This window comes from Phoca vitulina, unplaced genomic scaffold, assembly GCF_004348235.1.
Source record: "Phoca vitulina isolate PV1807 unplaced genomic scaffold, GSC_HSeal_1.0 scaffold3, whole genome shotgun sequence".
NCBI lineage: Eukaryota > Metazoa > Chordata > Mammalia > Carnivora > Phocidae > Phoca > Phoca vitulina.
This window is the reverse complement of record NW_022589706.1, coordinates 37,014,486-37,031,434: the sequence shown is the minus strand read 5'-3', so window position 1 is coordinate 37,031,434 and position 16,949 is coordinate 37,014,486. Positions and strand designations below refer to the sequence as shown.

The following is a 16,949-nucleotide window of genomic DNA, read 5'->3' as shown; positions in this document are numbered from 1 at the left end:
GAGAGACGATGGACTCTGAAAAACAAACTGAGGGTTCTAGAGGGGAGGGGGTGGGAGGATGGGTTAGCCTGGTGATGGGTATTAAAGAGGGCACGTTCTGCATGGAGCACTGGGTGTTATATGCAAACAATGAATCATGGAACACTACATCAAAAACTAATGATGTAATGTATGATGATTAACGTAACAATAAAAAATTAAAAAAAAATTCTGGGACACATGAGAGTACTCATTTCTTAAAGTTTATCTTAAATATGGTCAGAGAAGTCTAATTTTTCAACTTTAAATGGATTAATCACTGAAGATTCAAAGTGGCAAATACTAAGTTTCAAAAAATATACACATGGAAAATCAGCCTTAACAAATGTGCATCAGTAGAGGGAATCCAGAAGACTGCAATTTCTTACATTTCCACAATAATAACACCTATTTGTCCAGGGATTTTTACCACACAAACCGATTTACCTTAAATTAATCAGAAATGTGAAGTTTACCATTTTGTTCAGAAATTCTTATGACAAGATACATAAGCATATACCAAAGTAACAAAAAGTACATAATATTTAACGGAGATGAGTAACAAGCGATGTTATTTTGATGCCACATTATGAAAAATGATGTTGAACCGTATTATTCTGAAAAATTTTAATGAACCACTTTTTATTTCAATGCATAAAAAGATTTAGTAGAGCTTCACTATGAGTAGCTACTGTACCTTGAGTTTCCACATAGCACAAGTTTACCTGGGCTTACTTACACATTTGTTCAATAAGGCAGATAGCTAATGTAGCTATCAAGATTCTCTTCTCTATATTGGACAGTAAAAAGCTGAAGAGAGACAGAAACTAACCACAATGGATAGCTGAAGTCTCATTAATCTACAACATTAATACAGGCAGTGGATGTTCACAAGAGTCTCTACCTTTCATGAATATGAAAATATCTCTGAAATTATAATGGAATTAAATTGACATATTTTGGTGATTCTGATGTAAGCTGCTTACAAAGATACAACAAAAACTTTAAAAGTGACAAAATTAGGGCCAAGGGAAGACAGAGAATTAGTTATTAATCTTTTGTCAAAAATCTATCTCTGAGCTTCTCATTTTTTAACAGCCAAAATAAAGGACACCATTAATAACAAAAGTCTTTTGATGTATGTAAGATAAAAACAAAGCATTAGCTCTAAAGATGGCACTTCCTGATAATAACAGCTAGTGTTTACTAAGCACCTATTATGTGCTAGGAAAGCACTGTTCTTAGCACTTTATATGCATTTACTCTTCATAATAACCCTATGATGTAGTAACTATTATTCCCATTCTACAGATGAAAATAAAGAAAAAAATTTCTCCTCTGAGTCCATGTTAAGAGAAAGTATGATAGAGTACCGTAGTTTTCAAACATTTCTGACCCCAAAATATAGTTATTTAAGAAACACATTTTGCACAGCAATCCAGTACCCACATATAAAAAACTGAGTTTCATGAAACAATACTTACTTACACTTATTATAAAGGAAAGAGTAACATTAAAATCAAACATGATTTATTAGTATTAAATATCACACACAAAAAAGCAAAATAAACAATACAAAACCATGAAATATTTGGTGGTTGACACCATGAAATTGCTTTCACACCCGTCACTAATGGACTGCAATCTCATGCTGTTAAAAACACTGAAATAGGGACAAAGTCTCCAATATTACTACAATGAAAACATAAGTGAATTTCACAAAGCCGTTTCTCAAAATGTTCCTCAATACCGGCTGAAGTGTAACAATGCAGAGTTCAATAAAAGCAATTCAATTAGGTGGAGCCAAACAGTGTTGTCTGAGTACATGTGCTCTTGACGAAGGCTTGATCTAAGGATTTAACCGTACTTTTTTTTAAAAAAGATTTATTTTTGAGAGACAGAGAGAGAGAGCATGAGTGGGGGAAGAGGCAGAGGGAGAAGCAGACTCCCTAATGAGCAGGGAGCCCAATGAAGGCCTCAATCCCAGGACCCTGAGATCATGACCTGAGCTGAAGGGAGACGCTTAACCGACTGAGCCATCCAAGCTCCCGGATTTAACTGTACTTTTGAGCAAGAATCCTTAACTAGCATACATGGGATACTGAGGGATCAGGAGGTTCCTCAACTTAAATATATGCATGTGTATAAATGTATTTTTCAGGCAGAAGAGTCCACAGTTTGCAGCAAATTTTCAAAGGAGTTACTGCTTCAAAGTTCAGAACCACTACTGTAAAACAATAAATGAATCAAATATCCTTGAAGTAATCTATGAATGTTTTTTCTTCTCACAACAGAGCTCCTAATAAGAACTGTGCAGCAAGAGCAATAGTTCAAGGATTCATTTTCCAGGAAAAAACCTAGACGTGACTATTAAATATTCCCAAGTTAAGACAGATGCACCAGTATCATTGTCTAACTCAGGACATACAGCTAAATAGATGCCTGTAACAATTCTGCATGGAAATTGGTGTAACATCTTTTAAGCTACTTCAGGAAAGAAATAAGCCTTGAAAGACATGTAGAATGGATTTAGCCATACAGGATGGGGAGGGAGTACATTAATTTTAAATGAAGGGAAGAACATGAGCAGAGAAAGTATGTAAGGAAAATAACATGTGGAGGAATTCCAATTTCCAGTTTGGCAGATACACTATCTACCAATCTGTCTGCAACAGAAACAGCATGATACACCTTTGATACTGGCTACCAACAAAAAGACTTTCAAAGAAGCAGAAAATATAAATTAAATGAGACTCACACAAAAGAAAGAGCTCTACAAGGCATAAAATGCTATGCAAACATCAGTTCCACCCTATTAATCTATCATTTTTACCTCCTATTCCAAGGTGGTCACTAAATATTTGATTAATAATCAATTAATAATCTTTATGCCAAACCAGAATCCCATTTCTCAATCAGTGGTTCTCAATGCTTCCTACACATCAGAAACATCTGGGAGCTTTTAAGAATCCCAATGCCCAGAGTGCACACCAGACCATTTAATTCGGTCTCTAGGGCCTAAGCATCCATAATGTTTTGAAGCTCCCCAGGTAATTCCAATACACAGCCAAAGTTGAGGACTACAACTAAAGGCATGCTCAAGGAAGACACATACATTGTATTTTCTTCTAGAAAGAATTTAAAGTAGTTGATAAAAATTAATACTTAACTCCTTATTACTCAATAAATATAAAGTCATACATACCAAGGCCTGATATTTAAGGTAAAGCTGTCATCCACTGCATATATATTTTTATACTGATATTTTGAGTTTTGTGGAGTCACACAGTACTGCCTCTATAGTTTTTCTTTTACCTTCACAAGCACAAGAATAATTTTGTCTACAACGTATACAGTTTATAAAGAAAACTTAATGTATTCTATTTTTCAGTGAAGATTAATCAAAAATGCTGTCTTGAAAAATAATATATGTCCAAAATAAAAATCACAGAATTTAAAACTGTTTTCAGAGCATGTATTGTCTATCAGTACTACCATTAAAGAAACTACGGTGGGAGCAGAGATCCAAAGGGAACTAACATTTACCGGGTGCCCTGCAATAGGTGCTTTTGCAGCCACAGAAACCATTTAATCCGCAAGTACTCGGTGTAAGTCCAATTAGTTTCACTTTCACAGATATGGAAAAGGCTCTTTTGTGAAGTAAAGTGCCAGTACCAAGAGTCATGTTAGTTATGACTACTTCTACAGTTAGTTAAGTCTACTTCTACAAAAGTGTTTGCTAATTTTGGGGGGCCTAAATTTTTAAAATGTTGTTACTTTTTTAAACTATCTTAAAAACAAAAAACCTTAAAGGCTTAAAGGTGAACTATGCTAAAATTTGATTCACTAGAGGACATGAATGTGTTCATTAGGGAAGACAAATTTACTCACTTTTGTGCAGAGCTTGAAATAAAGGTTTACCTGCCATATTTACGTTTAATTTCATTTTTTAAATATAGGAAAAGATACCATTCTACAGGGAATCTTTTAAAATAAAGGCCTTCATATGTCCAATCATATAAAATCTTACAAGGTACATAATACAGCAACACACATTCAGAGTGCCCAGTCAAATGCCATGAAGGTACAGGTACAGGTTTTCAGTATATTATTTCATCAAGACATAAGAAGTAGTGCAAGAACAAATGAAGAGGTCAATCTTAGACTGAATGTCCATTTAACATCCAGTTTTATTGTAGTTTTATGTTTGTCTGTTGTAAGAAATGCAAGCAGGTTTAAATATTTTAGTGATTCTACATTAAGCAATTTTTACTATTCCTCTTTCAAGAGTCTAAATCTAAGTTAAAAAGCATTAATATTAAAAAACAAGCTTAATAAGACAACCTAGAATTTGAAACTAATTACCCGACAAAATTTGATATTATAAAATGGAAACAAAACACACAAATAAACTGGACATTAGGATAAGATTACAGCAATCATCCATATTGCCAATTTCAATTTTCTGTGTTCATTAAAACTGCTTTATTCTTCTAATTGGCTTAGTGTCACAAATCTGAATTTATAAAACAAACTCATACCAATAAAATGTCCTTGTTACATAGATATAGTTAGCCTGAAGAGTACTATTAACCAAGGTTGGAAGAACACTATGTTATATAAATTAATAGGACACACATGAGATAAGAAGTCTGAGTCTCCAAATAACTTTTAAAAAAGGATTGCAACCACTGTTTAATTGCTCTTTACAAAGAGATTTAAGCCATGTTTCAAAAAACCCCTACATTTCTCAGTTATGTTAACTCCAAGAGCTAGCATCTCATTTTTTATAAGCGTGTATATGTACGTGTCCATATATATACATGCACACGTACAACCAGAGAACAGCTTTTATCTAGAGTTTTCTTCTTTTGAATTTTCAAAAGCACAAAATACACATTGAAAATAGTGTCAAATTTCCTACTACCTACATTCCCTGAGACTAATCACAAAGTCAGAATTGGAGCTTTCTGTGTTTCCAAAGCACCTTTTTTGGGGGGTGGGGGAGTAATAGTATCAACACTGAGATGTATCATTTTCAGTTATGAGAACTAATATTTTCTCTATAAACTAATTATCTTACGTCAAGAAATAAACCATTATATCAAAAGCACAATTATTTTAAAAAGTTCTGTCAAATAACTGATATAAAAAGGAATTTCAGATACTGAAATAGTAGCAAAAGAAACATATATAAAGTTTTAAGTTGCATTAAAAATAAGTGATTTAAGTATTTCTATGCTTTTGCTTATGAAAATCAACCTGCCTTAACTGCAGGTACTAAAAGGCAGAAAACCAGGAATTCTAGCCCTGACTTTAATTAGCCATAAATTTGGGCAAATTTCTTACTTCTCAGATCTCCTTTTCCATGTAAACCAGGGACTAGCCAGAAAATAAAGAATTTCATGATTAAAAGTGCCTTCCTGATAACACAGTCCAGCCTGTCATGTTAAAAATGTAGAAACAGAGGCCTAGAGATTTTTAGGGAACTATCCTAAATTCACAAAGACAAAACCAAACCTAATGTCCAAATCCAGTACTTATGCCATGAAACTGCTGTAAGTTTAAGAAGTAGTTATTCTTTATCTACAAAGATGACTACTGATTCAACAATAGAACAATGAAAATGAAAGCTCTTATCGCCTGGCCCTTTTGGGATCAATAAACAGGCTGTCCAGATTACTGGCCAGGTTAAATATAAATCTAAGAGTTTCTCTATGTACTGCATGCTATAATGACCAATTATTATACAGAAATTATATTATTAGCACTCCTGTTAAACTTTGAATTTTCATAGAAATATTAAAAGTGAAAAGATTCATAGACTCCACTCCACACTTATCAGATCTAACTTTATTTAAAATAACTCTTGAAATTTCTACTGCTGCTTCAAGAATTCTAATTTTAAAAACTAAGATCAATATCCTATAATACTATGGAAAATGTCAATGAGTACACTTTAAAATATAAGATACGCAAATTTTCATTTTATACCATTAAAGCAACACATGGAACTGAGACTATTCTAAGAATATAGATAATATATTTCTATCTGCATCAATTATGTATTTGAGATGAATAGCCACTTTTGAGAATGACTAACCTTATTCTCTCCTAACAAGAGATCCTATCAAAACCAAGCAGATTAGAAATTCTTACTATTCATGAAGAATATATAATAAAGACCCCAAAGGAAATCTAAGAAAATAAAATATTGATATGTTTCCTCCCTTTGCTTTTCTTTTAGTTATTATGATCAAAGATATCTGATCATAACTTATATATCTGAATGAAAATATTTAAAAGCACATTAATATAGCATCAACCTGCCTAGGAAGAAAGCTTGAAATGCTGTAATGAACACAAACAAAAAATCACCCCCATACCATCACTGTTTAAAACTTTAAATGGCAAATTAGGGAAGTACCTAAGTCTACATTTCCAAGTCAAGCAAACTGTTAATTGCTCAGACTGATTACTATTTGCAATGCACTGTCATATCTAACATATCTGCTTCTCACTACATCTCTTGGGGTAGAAATTATTATTCCCATGTTACAGGCTCAGAGAGTATACAGTACCCATCCAAGGCTGCACGCTTTGTAACTCTAAGATTCAGAACACAAACCAGAATTCTGCAGAGGGGAACCAGGAGTAAAAGCATAGGAACAACAAAGGAGATGGTACTTCCTAAGACACCTGCTAGACTCAGTGAAATGGCTGCTTTACGCACCGTAGTTGAGATAAAACATTTGGAAAGATTCAGTGCAGTTCAATTTTAGAGGTTCTAAATACTAGCTCAGAAGGCTAAATTTTATTCAGTAAATAATGAGAAACACCCAGGGATTTAATAAGGTGTGATATGAGAAAGAATTAAACCTGCAGCAGTAGGGAGAAAAAAACATTTATTGAGGTCCCATTAGCATGGTTCCATGCAATTTATAATGTATTATAAAAAGCCAGAGAGACGATAGGCAAGGTGTGAGGTGACAGGGCCTGACATATGATTTTTAAAACCCTCAATTTCTCTAAAGAAAAAGCTAATTGAGGGGGAAAAAATATGGTACAATCTAATCAAAGTTTATTAACTTATTACTAGACAAAACAACACTGATGATCTAAACATCAGGGAGTAGCCAATGTTTAAAAACAGCCTTACCTTAGGTCAGGTGATTCGGCCCTCCCATACCGGTCCTGCCACTTCCCAACGCTGGAATTGGCTTTTCTGGAGGCAGTACTTGTCTGAGACTGAGAAGAGGTGCTGTTTCTGGTGAGATAAATTTTCTATGTTTTTTCTTACATATTGTTGTCTCTGACCCCCCTTGTTCTGACTTTTTTTTCTTTTCTTTGACATGCTTTGTCTAAAGTCCTTTAGCATGTTCCTGTTGTATCATTCTCTCCAAGGCTCTGTGGTACTAAAACTGCTAATAGGTACTTAAATATAAATGTGCTATCAACATTTTATTAACTCTAGAATATTTTTAGAAATCTTTTTCAAAATAATATGATGTCAAAATGCAAAATAAGAACCAAGGGCTTATCAGGTTATACTATATTTATCAAGAAATAACTTCCCGTGCTTTTATGAATAACATTAACTTCTATGGTTTCACAAAACCTTATTCAAAACTTTGGTATTTCTTTCCCTATATTCTTTCAATAACAGGTACAAATAGTGTACCAGCTAACAGTAACTCTCTGATGTGTTTTATAAAAACCTACATTTTTTATATTTCATAAAAATTCCATTTCAAAATAACTCTTCCAAAATAAAATTCAAAAGAAAGTTCATTTTATCCATAGTGACCTACTCCATAAAAAGTTCAGCTGTTTACACTCTTGCTAGTCCTTTAAAGTACTAATAAGACACTCTTTCAATAGGAAAATTTTTCTATAGGAAAAATAGATATGTTTATGTATCCGCTTATTTATGTAAAAGGAAACACAGGAAGAATAAACCAGAAACTAGATAAAATGAAGTTAATTATTAACAGGAGTGAAAGAAATTGGGGAAAGAGTGATAAATCTGAGTATACTTGGAACTCTGTTAAATGTTTTATATATGCAAAAAATAAATCAATAAACATGGAGAAAAAAATACAAACAGAAACAATAGATCAAATTATATGATTAATATAACCACTCTGAAGGAAACTTCTGAATATTTTGACTATATACCCTCAGCCTGGAGAAAAAAAAAAAGAAAAAGAAAAAAAGAATTCCAAAGAAATCTTGAATTCTACTTAATAGGTTTGGTTTCTGTAATGGCAGGTGAAGTCCTAATCTATTCTGTGTGTATTTTAGGATTAAACAAGTAAGTACATACACTAAAGTTGTTGGGAACTAGGTTCTCAATGCGGTAAAAATGGTAAAAGATGCAAGATGGAAAAAGGAAAGGGAAGTAGAAACCTGTGGTGTCAAAATGTGAAATAAAAGAAACATGATGACTGCATGACTAAAATTATACATAAAGCAATTTAATACTGAAATTGCTTGTTTTCTCCCAGCTGAAACAGCCTAGAAACTGTGACACTCCAACAGCAATGAGCGAACTGGTGCCAAGATCTTGGTTTGTACTCATCATTTCCCACTAAAAGGCATCAAGGTGCTTTCAAGAAATGGTTGCTTTCAGGGAGGGGCAAAGAAAGCACAAGATAAGCCTGGAACATCTGATAAAGCTAGAAAGTAAAAAAATCCTCAAAAAAAAAATGCTGGGGAAAAATGAAAAGGTCACAGGAGCCACTCTGAAGAGGCTGCCACAGAACAAGTCTGGAACAATCTGAGCATCAATATGAATTACAGTATATATAAGTCGTATATATAGTTTATATACTACATATACAAATAAACCATATTTATAAACCACAAACACTCTCTCACACCTAAAATAAAAACCAATGAGTCTAATTGATAATAAATAAGAGGAGGAGGTGGGAAAGCTCATTTTTAAAGGAGAATGCCAACTAATTAATGTAAGAAAAATAACAGAGTTAGATAATCACTATTTTACAGCCATTATAGTAGTAATGGGAGAATGCAAAAATCATCAATGGATACTAAAATTCTTGGGAAGTTTAAAAAGAAATAGGATAGATACAGTCTCCTCACAGATTATTTATTAAATACAAAGAGTAAAAATAGTAACTTTGCAGTGCAGAAACCCAATGAACACCATCACAACTAAATGATTAAAGCTATCATCACTAACAATGGGGCAAAATGACATCATGTACCTCTAGGCTGATGCACGGAGAACACAACATCACTTAGGTAGTTTCCTGCCTAAAAAGCAAAACCTGAATCCAATAAAAAGGAAACATAAGGCAAACTCAGACTGAGGGATGATTTACAAAACAACTGGACTGTACTCATCAAAATCCAGAGTCAACAAATACAAAGGATGTCTGAGAAACTGTCTCAGATTAAAGAATAAAGAGATAAAAGAGTTAATTATAATGGATGATCCTGGACTGAGTCCTAAATCAAGAAAAGAACTTCCATGAAAGACATTATTGAAATAATTAGCGAAATTTATGGTTTGTGTATTAACGTACTGGCTCATTATTAGATTTTCTCACTTTGATAACTGTGTCCTATGATTATATAACAGAATGTCCTTGTTCTTACATGCCGAAGAATTTAGAGTTTGAAGGGGCATGATGTTCATAATTAATAAATGGTTCAAAAAGGAAAGTATTTTGGGGAAATTATAAAGCAAGTATGGCCAAATGTTAACAACTGGAGAATCTGGATGAAAAATACATGAGTGTTCAGCTTGTGAAAATTTATCAAGCTGTACATTCTTGACATAATATGAAAACTTTAAAAGATTAACTAAAACATTCTGATATATTAAATATTAACATTTTACTTAAGTATGCCAATTTGCTGGGCAATAGAGAAAGTTAGAAACCAAGCATTTCTACCGATAAAGTACAAAGAACCAATAAAAAAAGTTCTGTGCAAACATACCAACACTCATCTACACATTAATAAGGCAATCTAAGATTTTTAACAAAGGAAATACAGTAGTAAGGTCAGCAGTACAGCTCATTACTATTTGTTGTGTAGTCTCTATTATGCCTTAAGTGACATTCCTGTCTTCTCCCTAAAGTCAAAAAATTTTACTTTCTAACATGTCTAATTTCCATAAATACAAAGACTAAAACAGAAAAAACACAAATATTTAGGGAAATACTTCACAATGAACAAAAGTATACTTTCGATCAAGATGAACCCAGAAAACAAACTTTCCTAATGAGCAATGGGTATTGTTCTTTATATCAAAAAGTGACAATATTGACATGTTGGGTATGTTTCTATAGGTTGTGGTGGCAATTAATCTACTTTTTTGGTATTAGTGATAGATCTGTTAACATTTCTATCATTTCTTTACTTCCTTTTTACCGTCCCAGTAAATACTAGCTAGTAAATACTAGCTGCCAGTATTCTCCATCTCTCCTTCAATCCATGGTCATCCATCATTATAATCACTTCAAGGACCCTCTCACCTTCCTTGCCCCTGTCGTATTTGCCTGGTATAACTGCAATCCCTGTTAAATCCAGCTCTACCTAATCTTCACGAACATACAAACACCTGACAAGGGCAAGAGAAACACACCCAAGCAAGCTGACTGGTCTCATTTTAAACCCATAGCCATTAACCTCCAGAGAAGTTGGAAATGTACCATCTCTCTCCGTCAATTTTTCCCTCTACTAATTCATTCTCATCAACATATAAAAATGTTGTAATTTCTCCCATTTTGAAAAAAAAAGCCTTCTCTTGAAGGCACGTTTCCCTCCAGGTGGTGCCTAGCAATCCTACTCCTTTCCCCTAGTTCATTCACACACCTCTAAATGACTATTTCAGAATTTCTCTTCTCTTCTCAAACATTCAACACCCACTTCCACACATCCTCACGTTCACCAGTAAGTCTGCATCCTGTGTGCTGGGAAAAACTGAAGCCATCAGAAGAGAGCTTTCAGTTGCTCCCATCAATATTATGTTACCCACCACCCTTCACCATGTCCTGTCTTCAATCCTGTTACTATGAGTGAACTTGTCCATCTCCTTTTTAAGGCTAACCCCGCCCCCCTTGCATATTACATCCTGTCCCTCTGACTTTCTTAAGGACATTGTTCTCACAACTGTCCTTTCTTGCTTCTTGCAGCATCAACAGCCCCTCTAGTAACTCACTCTAAGTCTGTAAACATGCTCTAATTTCTATCATTTTAGAAAAAACATTCCCCTGACCCCACATTTCCCTTCAGATACTATTTCTTTGCCCCCTCAAAAGAAAAAAATCCTCAAAAAAGTTGTCCATATTTTCTCATTCTAATTCCTTTCCTTCCATTCTTTCTTGAATTCATTCTAAAAAGTCTTTTTTTCAAACTTCACCTTATACCACTAAAAATGATCCTAGTCAGGACCACCAGCACTCTTTATGTTTTAAAATCCAAAAGTCGGGGGGCACCTGGCTGGCTCAGTCAGTGGAGCATATGACTACTGATCTTGGGGTTATGAGTTCAAGCCCCATGCTGGGTGTAGAAATTACTTAAATAAAATCTAAAAGTCATTCTCAGTCGTCTTCTTCTTGGCCAATCAGTATTATTTGGTAGTTAATTGTTCCTCTACTTTGAGGAAAACACATCTTTTTCAAGACATACACTGGGTGTTCTTCCTATGTCAGTAGTCATTCTTCTCTATGGATCTCCTCCTCCTCCTTCATCCTTATTTTTCTGACCTGGAAGGAAGCACCCGAAGGCTCTGTCCCTCTTACCACTTCTCTATCAATAGAAAAGTGGTAAGAGGGACAACCTAATTCACTTTCGCTACTTCTTTAAATACTACTTAAACACTTACCAGTCCCAAATTTCTATCCCCAGCCATACCCTTCCCCTCAACTCCAGATCCATATATCCCCTTCCTATTTTCCACTTATAGGTCTAATAGACATCTCAATTTTATTATGTCCTGAACTCAGCTCTTGGTCTTCTCCCCTCAAAAAGCACTCCTCCTATAGTCTCTTCCATCTCAGATGTAAAAAGATCCTCACCATCTGCACCACAACCACTCTGGTTCAAGTGATCTCTTGCCTAGATAACTGTTACAACCTCCTAACTGGCCTCCCAGTTTCTGCCCCTAATCTCTCTGTAGTCTGATCTTAATAAAGCACTTAAGACTTAAAAAACCTACAATAGATTATTTCATTACTCTGCACAAACTCTGATAGTGACACCCCTTTTATTTCACTTATGGGAAAAGCCAAATTCCTTATAGTGGTACAATGCCCTACATAATCTGGCTGAAGGCTGTTTTGTTTTAAAAAAAAAAAAAAAAAAAGGAGGGGGCAGGCAAAATAACAGAAAACCTGCTACTGATTTTTAAATAGTTTAATTAGCAAACATCTATAGAGTATTACCTATGTATGTACTACTGTTCTAAAACATTTCACATAAAATTATATCATTTAATATACATAACTACCCTGTGAGGGATGGATTATTATTACTACATTTTACAGATCAGGAAATGAAAGAATAAGATTAGGGAATATGCTCAAGGACACACAGCTAGTAAGTAATATAGCCAGAATTTGAACCCCAGAAGTCTAGCTCCAGAGTCAAAGCTCTTCACATAATTCTATGCTGCGGAACACAATAAACTCAATGAATGAAAGTGACCTCTTTTAAAATAGGAAAAGAACAAAAGAAGACTACATATTAAAAGGATCGGTATTCCTCTGCTATCCTAACTTCTTAGCCAAACGTCTGATGAGGTTTCATTTAGTTTAAATAATATCTGGACATGACCATGACTAGTAATTGTTAGGATGAGGAGGCAGTCAAAATCCAAGATGGCTTTGTGACATTTAATTTTGGCTGAAAGTTTCAAGAATATTTACCTTAGGGCTAAACCACATGTTCCCATACCATCTCTTCCTGCATTTGTATATTATGAAATATTATCTCTTATAGCTATTCAAAATTGCAGAAAAACAAAACCAGAAAAATGTGTAAAATAAACTTAATCAAGTACCACAAAAGGTAAATGATCTGGCTGAGAACTAGTAACAGTTGGGTTACTGACTTGTTTCAGGCCCAGAGAAATAAATGATAAGTCATCTTTATCTAACTCAAAATTAAACTGCTAACATCCAACTTCCCTCATTTTAGATTACCCTTTACCATTTTCCTAGTAACAGGCTAACCATTTGCCAGCACATCTGCCTCTTGCAATTGGTACCTTGTGGAACTCAAAGTTAGGTATTATCAAAACCAACCAAAGAAAGAAAAGAAAATGGTTTTAATGTGAAAGATTGCCCAGGCTGAAATCTCTACAATCTTTTACTAAAATCAGTAAAACACATTTAGGTCAACAGATCTAGACTTAGAAAGTCCAATAGTTCTTTATGTAAGAATAATAATAAGCACAGAAAACAGCAAGATTGTTGTTATCACCATCTCTTCTAAATGTAAGATTGTCTTTTTTATATACATGTAACTATATACCATGCTTCATTTATTGCTTACCTAGATTTTTTTTTAAATGGGAAAGCACCCAGAAGACTTTTTCACGGAGAATTCATTTTGTACTAAAACAACATGGAATGTTCCAGTTTTTTTGGCAGAACATTCAGCGCTTTTATACTTTATATCACTAATACAAGATGAAGATACCAATGCCTTCAATAAATGGAGTTACAATTGTCTAACTAACCTGCTTGGTGGGAGTCCAGTCTTGAACAAAGAAGGAGGAGAAGTAAACTCAGCTTTAGTAGATGGAAGAGCTGCTTCCTTCTCTGAATTTCCAGTTCTTCCCTGCTGTACCTTAAAAAAAAGGGTTATTAGCTTATTTAATAGAACACTCAAACATAATACACTAAACGTGTTAAAATAAATTTGTAACATCTGATTTGAATTTAAACATGAAGAATGTTTTGCCGCTGAATATTTAATAAAATTACCCTATTTTAGAACAGCATTAGGTGAAAGGCACCAAAGATGGATTAGGGGATCAAAATGTTCCCAACTATTAAAAAAAGTTCACACTAATGTCACTTAAAAACTCCAATAAGCTGTAACTCTTTCATAAATTCCCTTAAATAGCCACAAGTAAGTACAAGATACTTGGTTATGACTCCATGTTTCAAAGTTCAAAGACCTTGAAGAATTTTCTCCTTCTATGTTTACTACAATACAGAAAAACCCACCAGTGGCCATTTTAGCCATTCTGACCATTTTCTATTCAGACTGTGATTTGCTCCAACATGAGTATTAATAACCTATTCCTGCACTTCCATACCATTTGTTTCCCCCTCTTCATCAACAGTACCACCATCCTGCCAGTTCAGTACACCTAGAAGTTTGAAGGTAGTCATCGGTCTCCTTAATAACCTCTTTTCCCTCTTTATATTCACTTTCAAACCAGTATCTACTTACTCCATAATTTCTCCCAGATTTAGCCATCTTTTCTGCTCCTAGCAGAGCTTTTCAGTATGGTCCAGTCATACTCCTTTACACTGGTGAAATTCTTCTTTGTGCTCTTTCGCTTTTATACTCACCTTCCTAATTTTAAATCATCATTAATTTATTAAATTTAAATTAAGTTGCCCTACACTTGAATAACATCACACCATATTTTAGGTCCTACTTAAATTCTACTGTTCAGTCTAAATTCAGGATCATTCTCTTTCCCCATGAGGCAAAGGCCAAGAAAATCTCAGACACCTTGACTCTGATACATTCAAATCACTGATTCAATTCCAGAAACCATCTACCTCTCACATAATCATTGTGTGAGAAAAAGAATATATTTGAGCCATTAAAGTCAGATCTATTAATATTGCTGAACCCAATCCCTAATGGGTGTCTTCACATAATTAGGGCTTAACATTGACATTTTAGAGTCCCACTCCTTAAAAAAATCCATTTAAAAGGCCCAGATCCTAGTGAGAGATAACAGAGGATCAGCACTAAGAAAATGAGGATAGAAAGTAAGAAATGAATTTGATAGATACTTGAAAGGTAAACTGACAGAATGTGATGAAAGGGGAAATAAACATGGCTCACTCATCAAACATTAAATATCTATCATCTAAAAAACTATTACCAGAGGCTGAGACTAGAGAGAGAAATACAACAAAATCTTAGACAATGGGACAAGACACACGAACAATCAGAGCAATACAATAAATGCTATGAAAAAAAGTAACTGTGGGATAAAAGATGCTATGAGAACACAGAAAAAGAAATGCAATATTCTTCCTGCAAATGTCTGGAATACTGAGAGTTGACAGTACGGTCTCAACTGTTCCCCTGAGTTTCAGTAATTTATATCCATTGTCTTACATATCTAATAAGCAACTCAAACTTACCATGGCCAAAACAAAGCTACTCATTTTCCAGATGATCCCCCAATCTGATCCTATCCAAGTCTTCCCCATAAGTAAATAGCACCATCATCTATTGAGTTGCTTAAGGAAAAAAAAGAAATCCTAACAATTATCCATAGATATGACCATCTCATGTGAACTTTACCTTTATGATACATAGCAAATTCAACCACTGATTATGTCCACCCCTAAAACCCAGGTTAAACCTACTACCACTTCTCAACTGTTCTGCTAAATTTTCTGCTTTAGTCCTACCTCTGGAAAATCCATCCTCTGTATATAGCCAAGCAATCTTATTAAAAGTGTAAATCAACTCATGTCTCTCCCCTGCTCAAAATTCTCCAATAGCTTCCCAATGCAAACAGAATAAAACCTAAATTTATCACGGCCTACAAGGATTTACACTGCATTTAGGTTTTATTCAAATCTGTATCCCAAGTACCTAAAAACAGTGCCTGGCATGCAATAAGTGCTCAGTATATATTTTTTATTTGATTGACTTTGGGACTCAGCTTAAATGTCACATCAAAGTCTTTCATAGGACTTGGAGTTTATAACTATAATTTTTGGCCCAGTTATCTAATTAATGACTACTTTTCCCAATAACTCTAAGGAAAACTCTAAGATTACAAAGTTGAGGTCTATAATGCTCACCTCTTCTCCCTACTCAAGGATGTTGAAGCATCCTGAGATGCTTCCTGGCATAGTCAACACTCAATTAAAAACTGGGAAGGGGAAAGAGAGAAGAGTTGAAGAAGAGAAGCAGAGGAAGGGGTAAAGAGAGAGAAGAGAACACAAATGAAAAATTATTTTTAATAGGGAGAAAAGCAAGAAAAGGTATCAAGAAGACACAGTACATTTTTAAACATGTAAAAATTGCTTCTGTTTCCTCAGTTTTCTTCTCTTTTATTTCTTTGTAAAATACTCTAATTCTGAAAATCTTCGCCATTTTAGCAACTCTGCTAATCAACTTGCATCCACTTGTCTTTAGATGTTGCACTCAGAATTACACAGACTCAAAACTTGTTAACCAGAATGAGACTATCTTTTTAAGCAGAATCTAATATTTTGAGAAATGACTATAAGATACCATGACAGATTTTTTCTTTTGTTTTTTTTTTTTTTAAGATTTTACTTATTTATTTGTCAGAGAGAGAGAGCACAAGCAGGGGGAGCGGCAGGCAGAGGGAGAGGGAGAAGCAGGCTCTCTGCTGAACAGGGAGCCTGAGGTGGGGCTCGATCCTAGGACCCCGGGATCACGACCTGAGCTGAAGACAAACGCTTAACCGACTGAGCCTCCCAGGCGCCCCACCATGACAAATTTTCTAAAAACAAAATCACATCAGGTCTTACACATCCAAGCAAAAGTTGAATGAAGTCTGTAACCTTGCGAAGCTAAATATTTACCCAAATTATGCTATAAGTGTACCAAAACTTAGTTTGTGAAATTTCCTTCAGCTGCCCTTCATAGCATTATTTATAAAAGGTTAACCTTACAAACAAAATAATACCTAAAAAGAAATTTGTTAAGTGTGG

At 34.4% G+C, this 16,949-nt stretch overlaps 1 protein-coding gene across 17 annotated transcripts in view; it reads right to left on the bottom strand.

The window, feature by feature from the left end:
* FIP1L1 (factor interacting with PAPOLA and CPSF1) overlaps positions 1-16,949 on the bottom strand; it is a 77,164-nt gene that overhangs the window by 36,950 nt on the left and 23,265 nt on the right. For 9 of the 17 annotated variants that reach the window (XM_032400367.1, XM_032400369.1, XM_032400372.1 and 6 more), the window contains one exon: positions 13,739-13,848. In XM_032400367.1, coding sequence (XP_032256258.1) covers positions 13,739-13,848 — 110 coding nt within the window. Of the gene's footprint in view, positions 1-7,177; positions 7,286-13,738; positions 13,849-16,949 lie in introns of all 17 variants that reach the window. The other 8 variants (XM_032400360.1, XM_032400361.1, XM_032400363.1 and 5 more) reach the window with 1 other exon arrangement.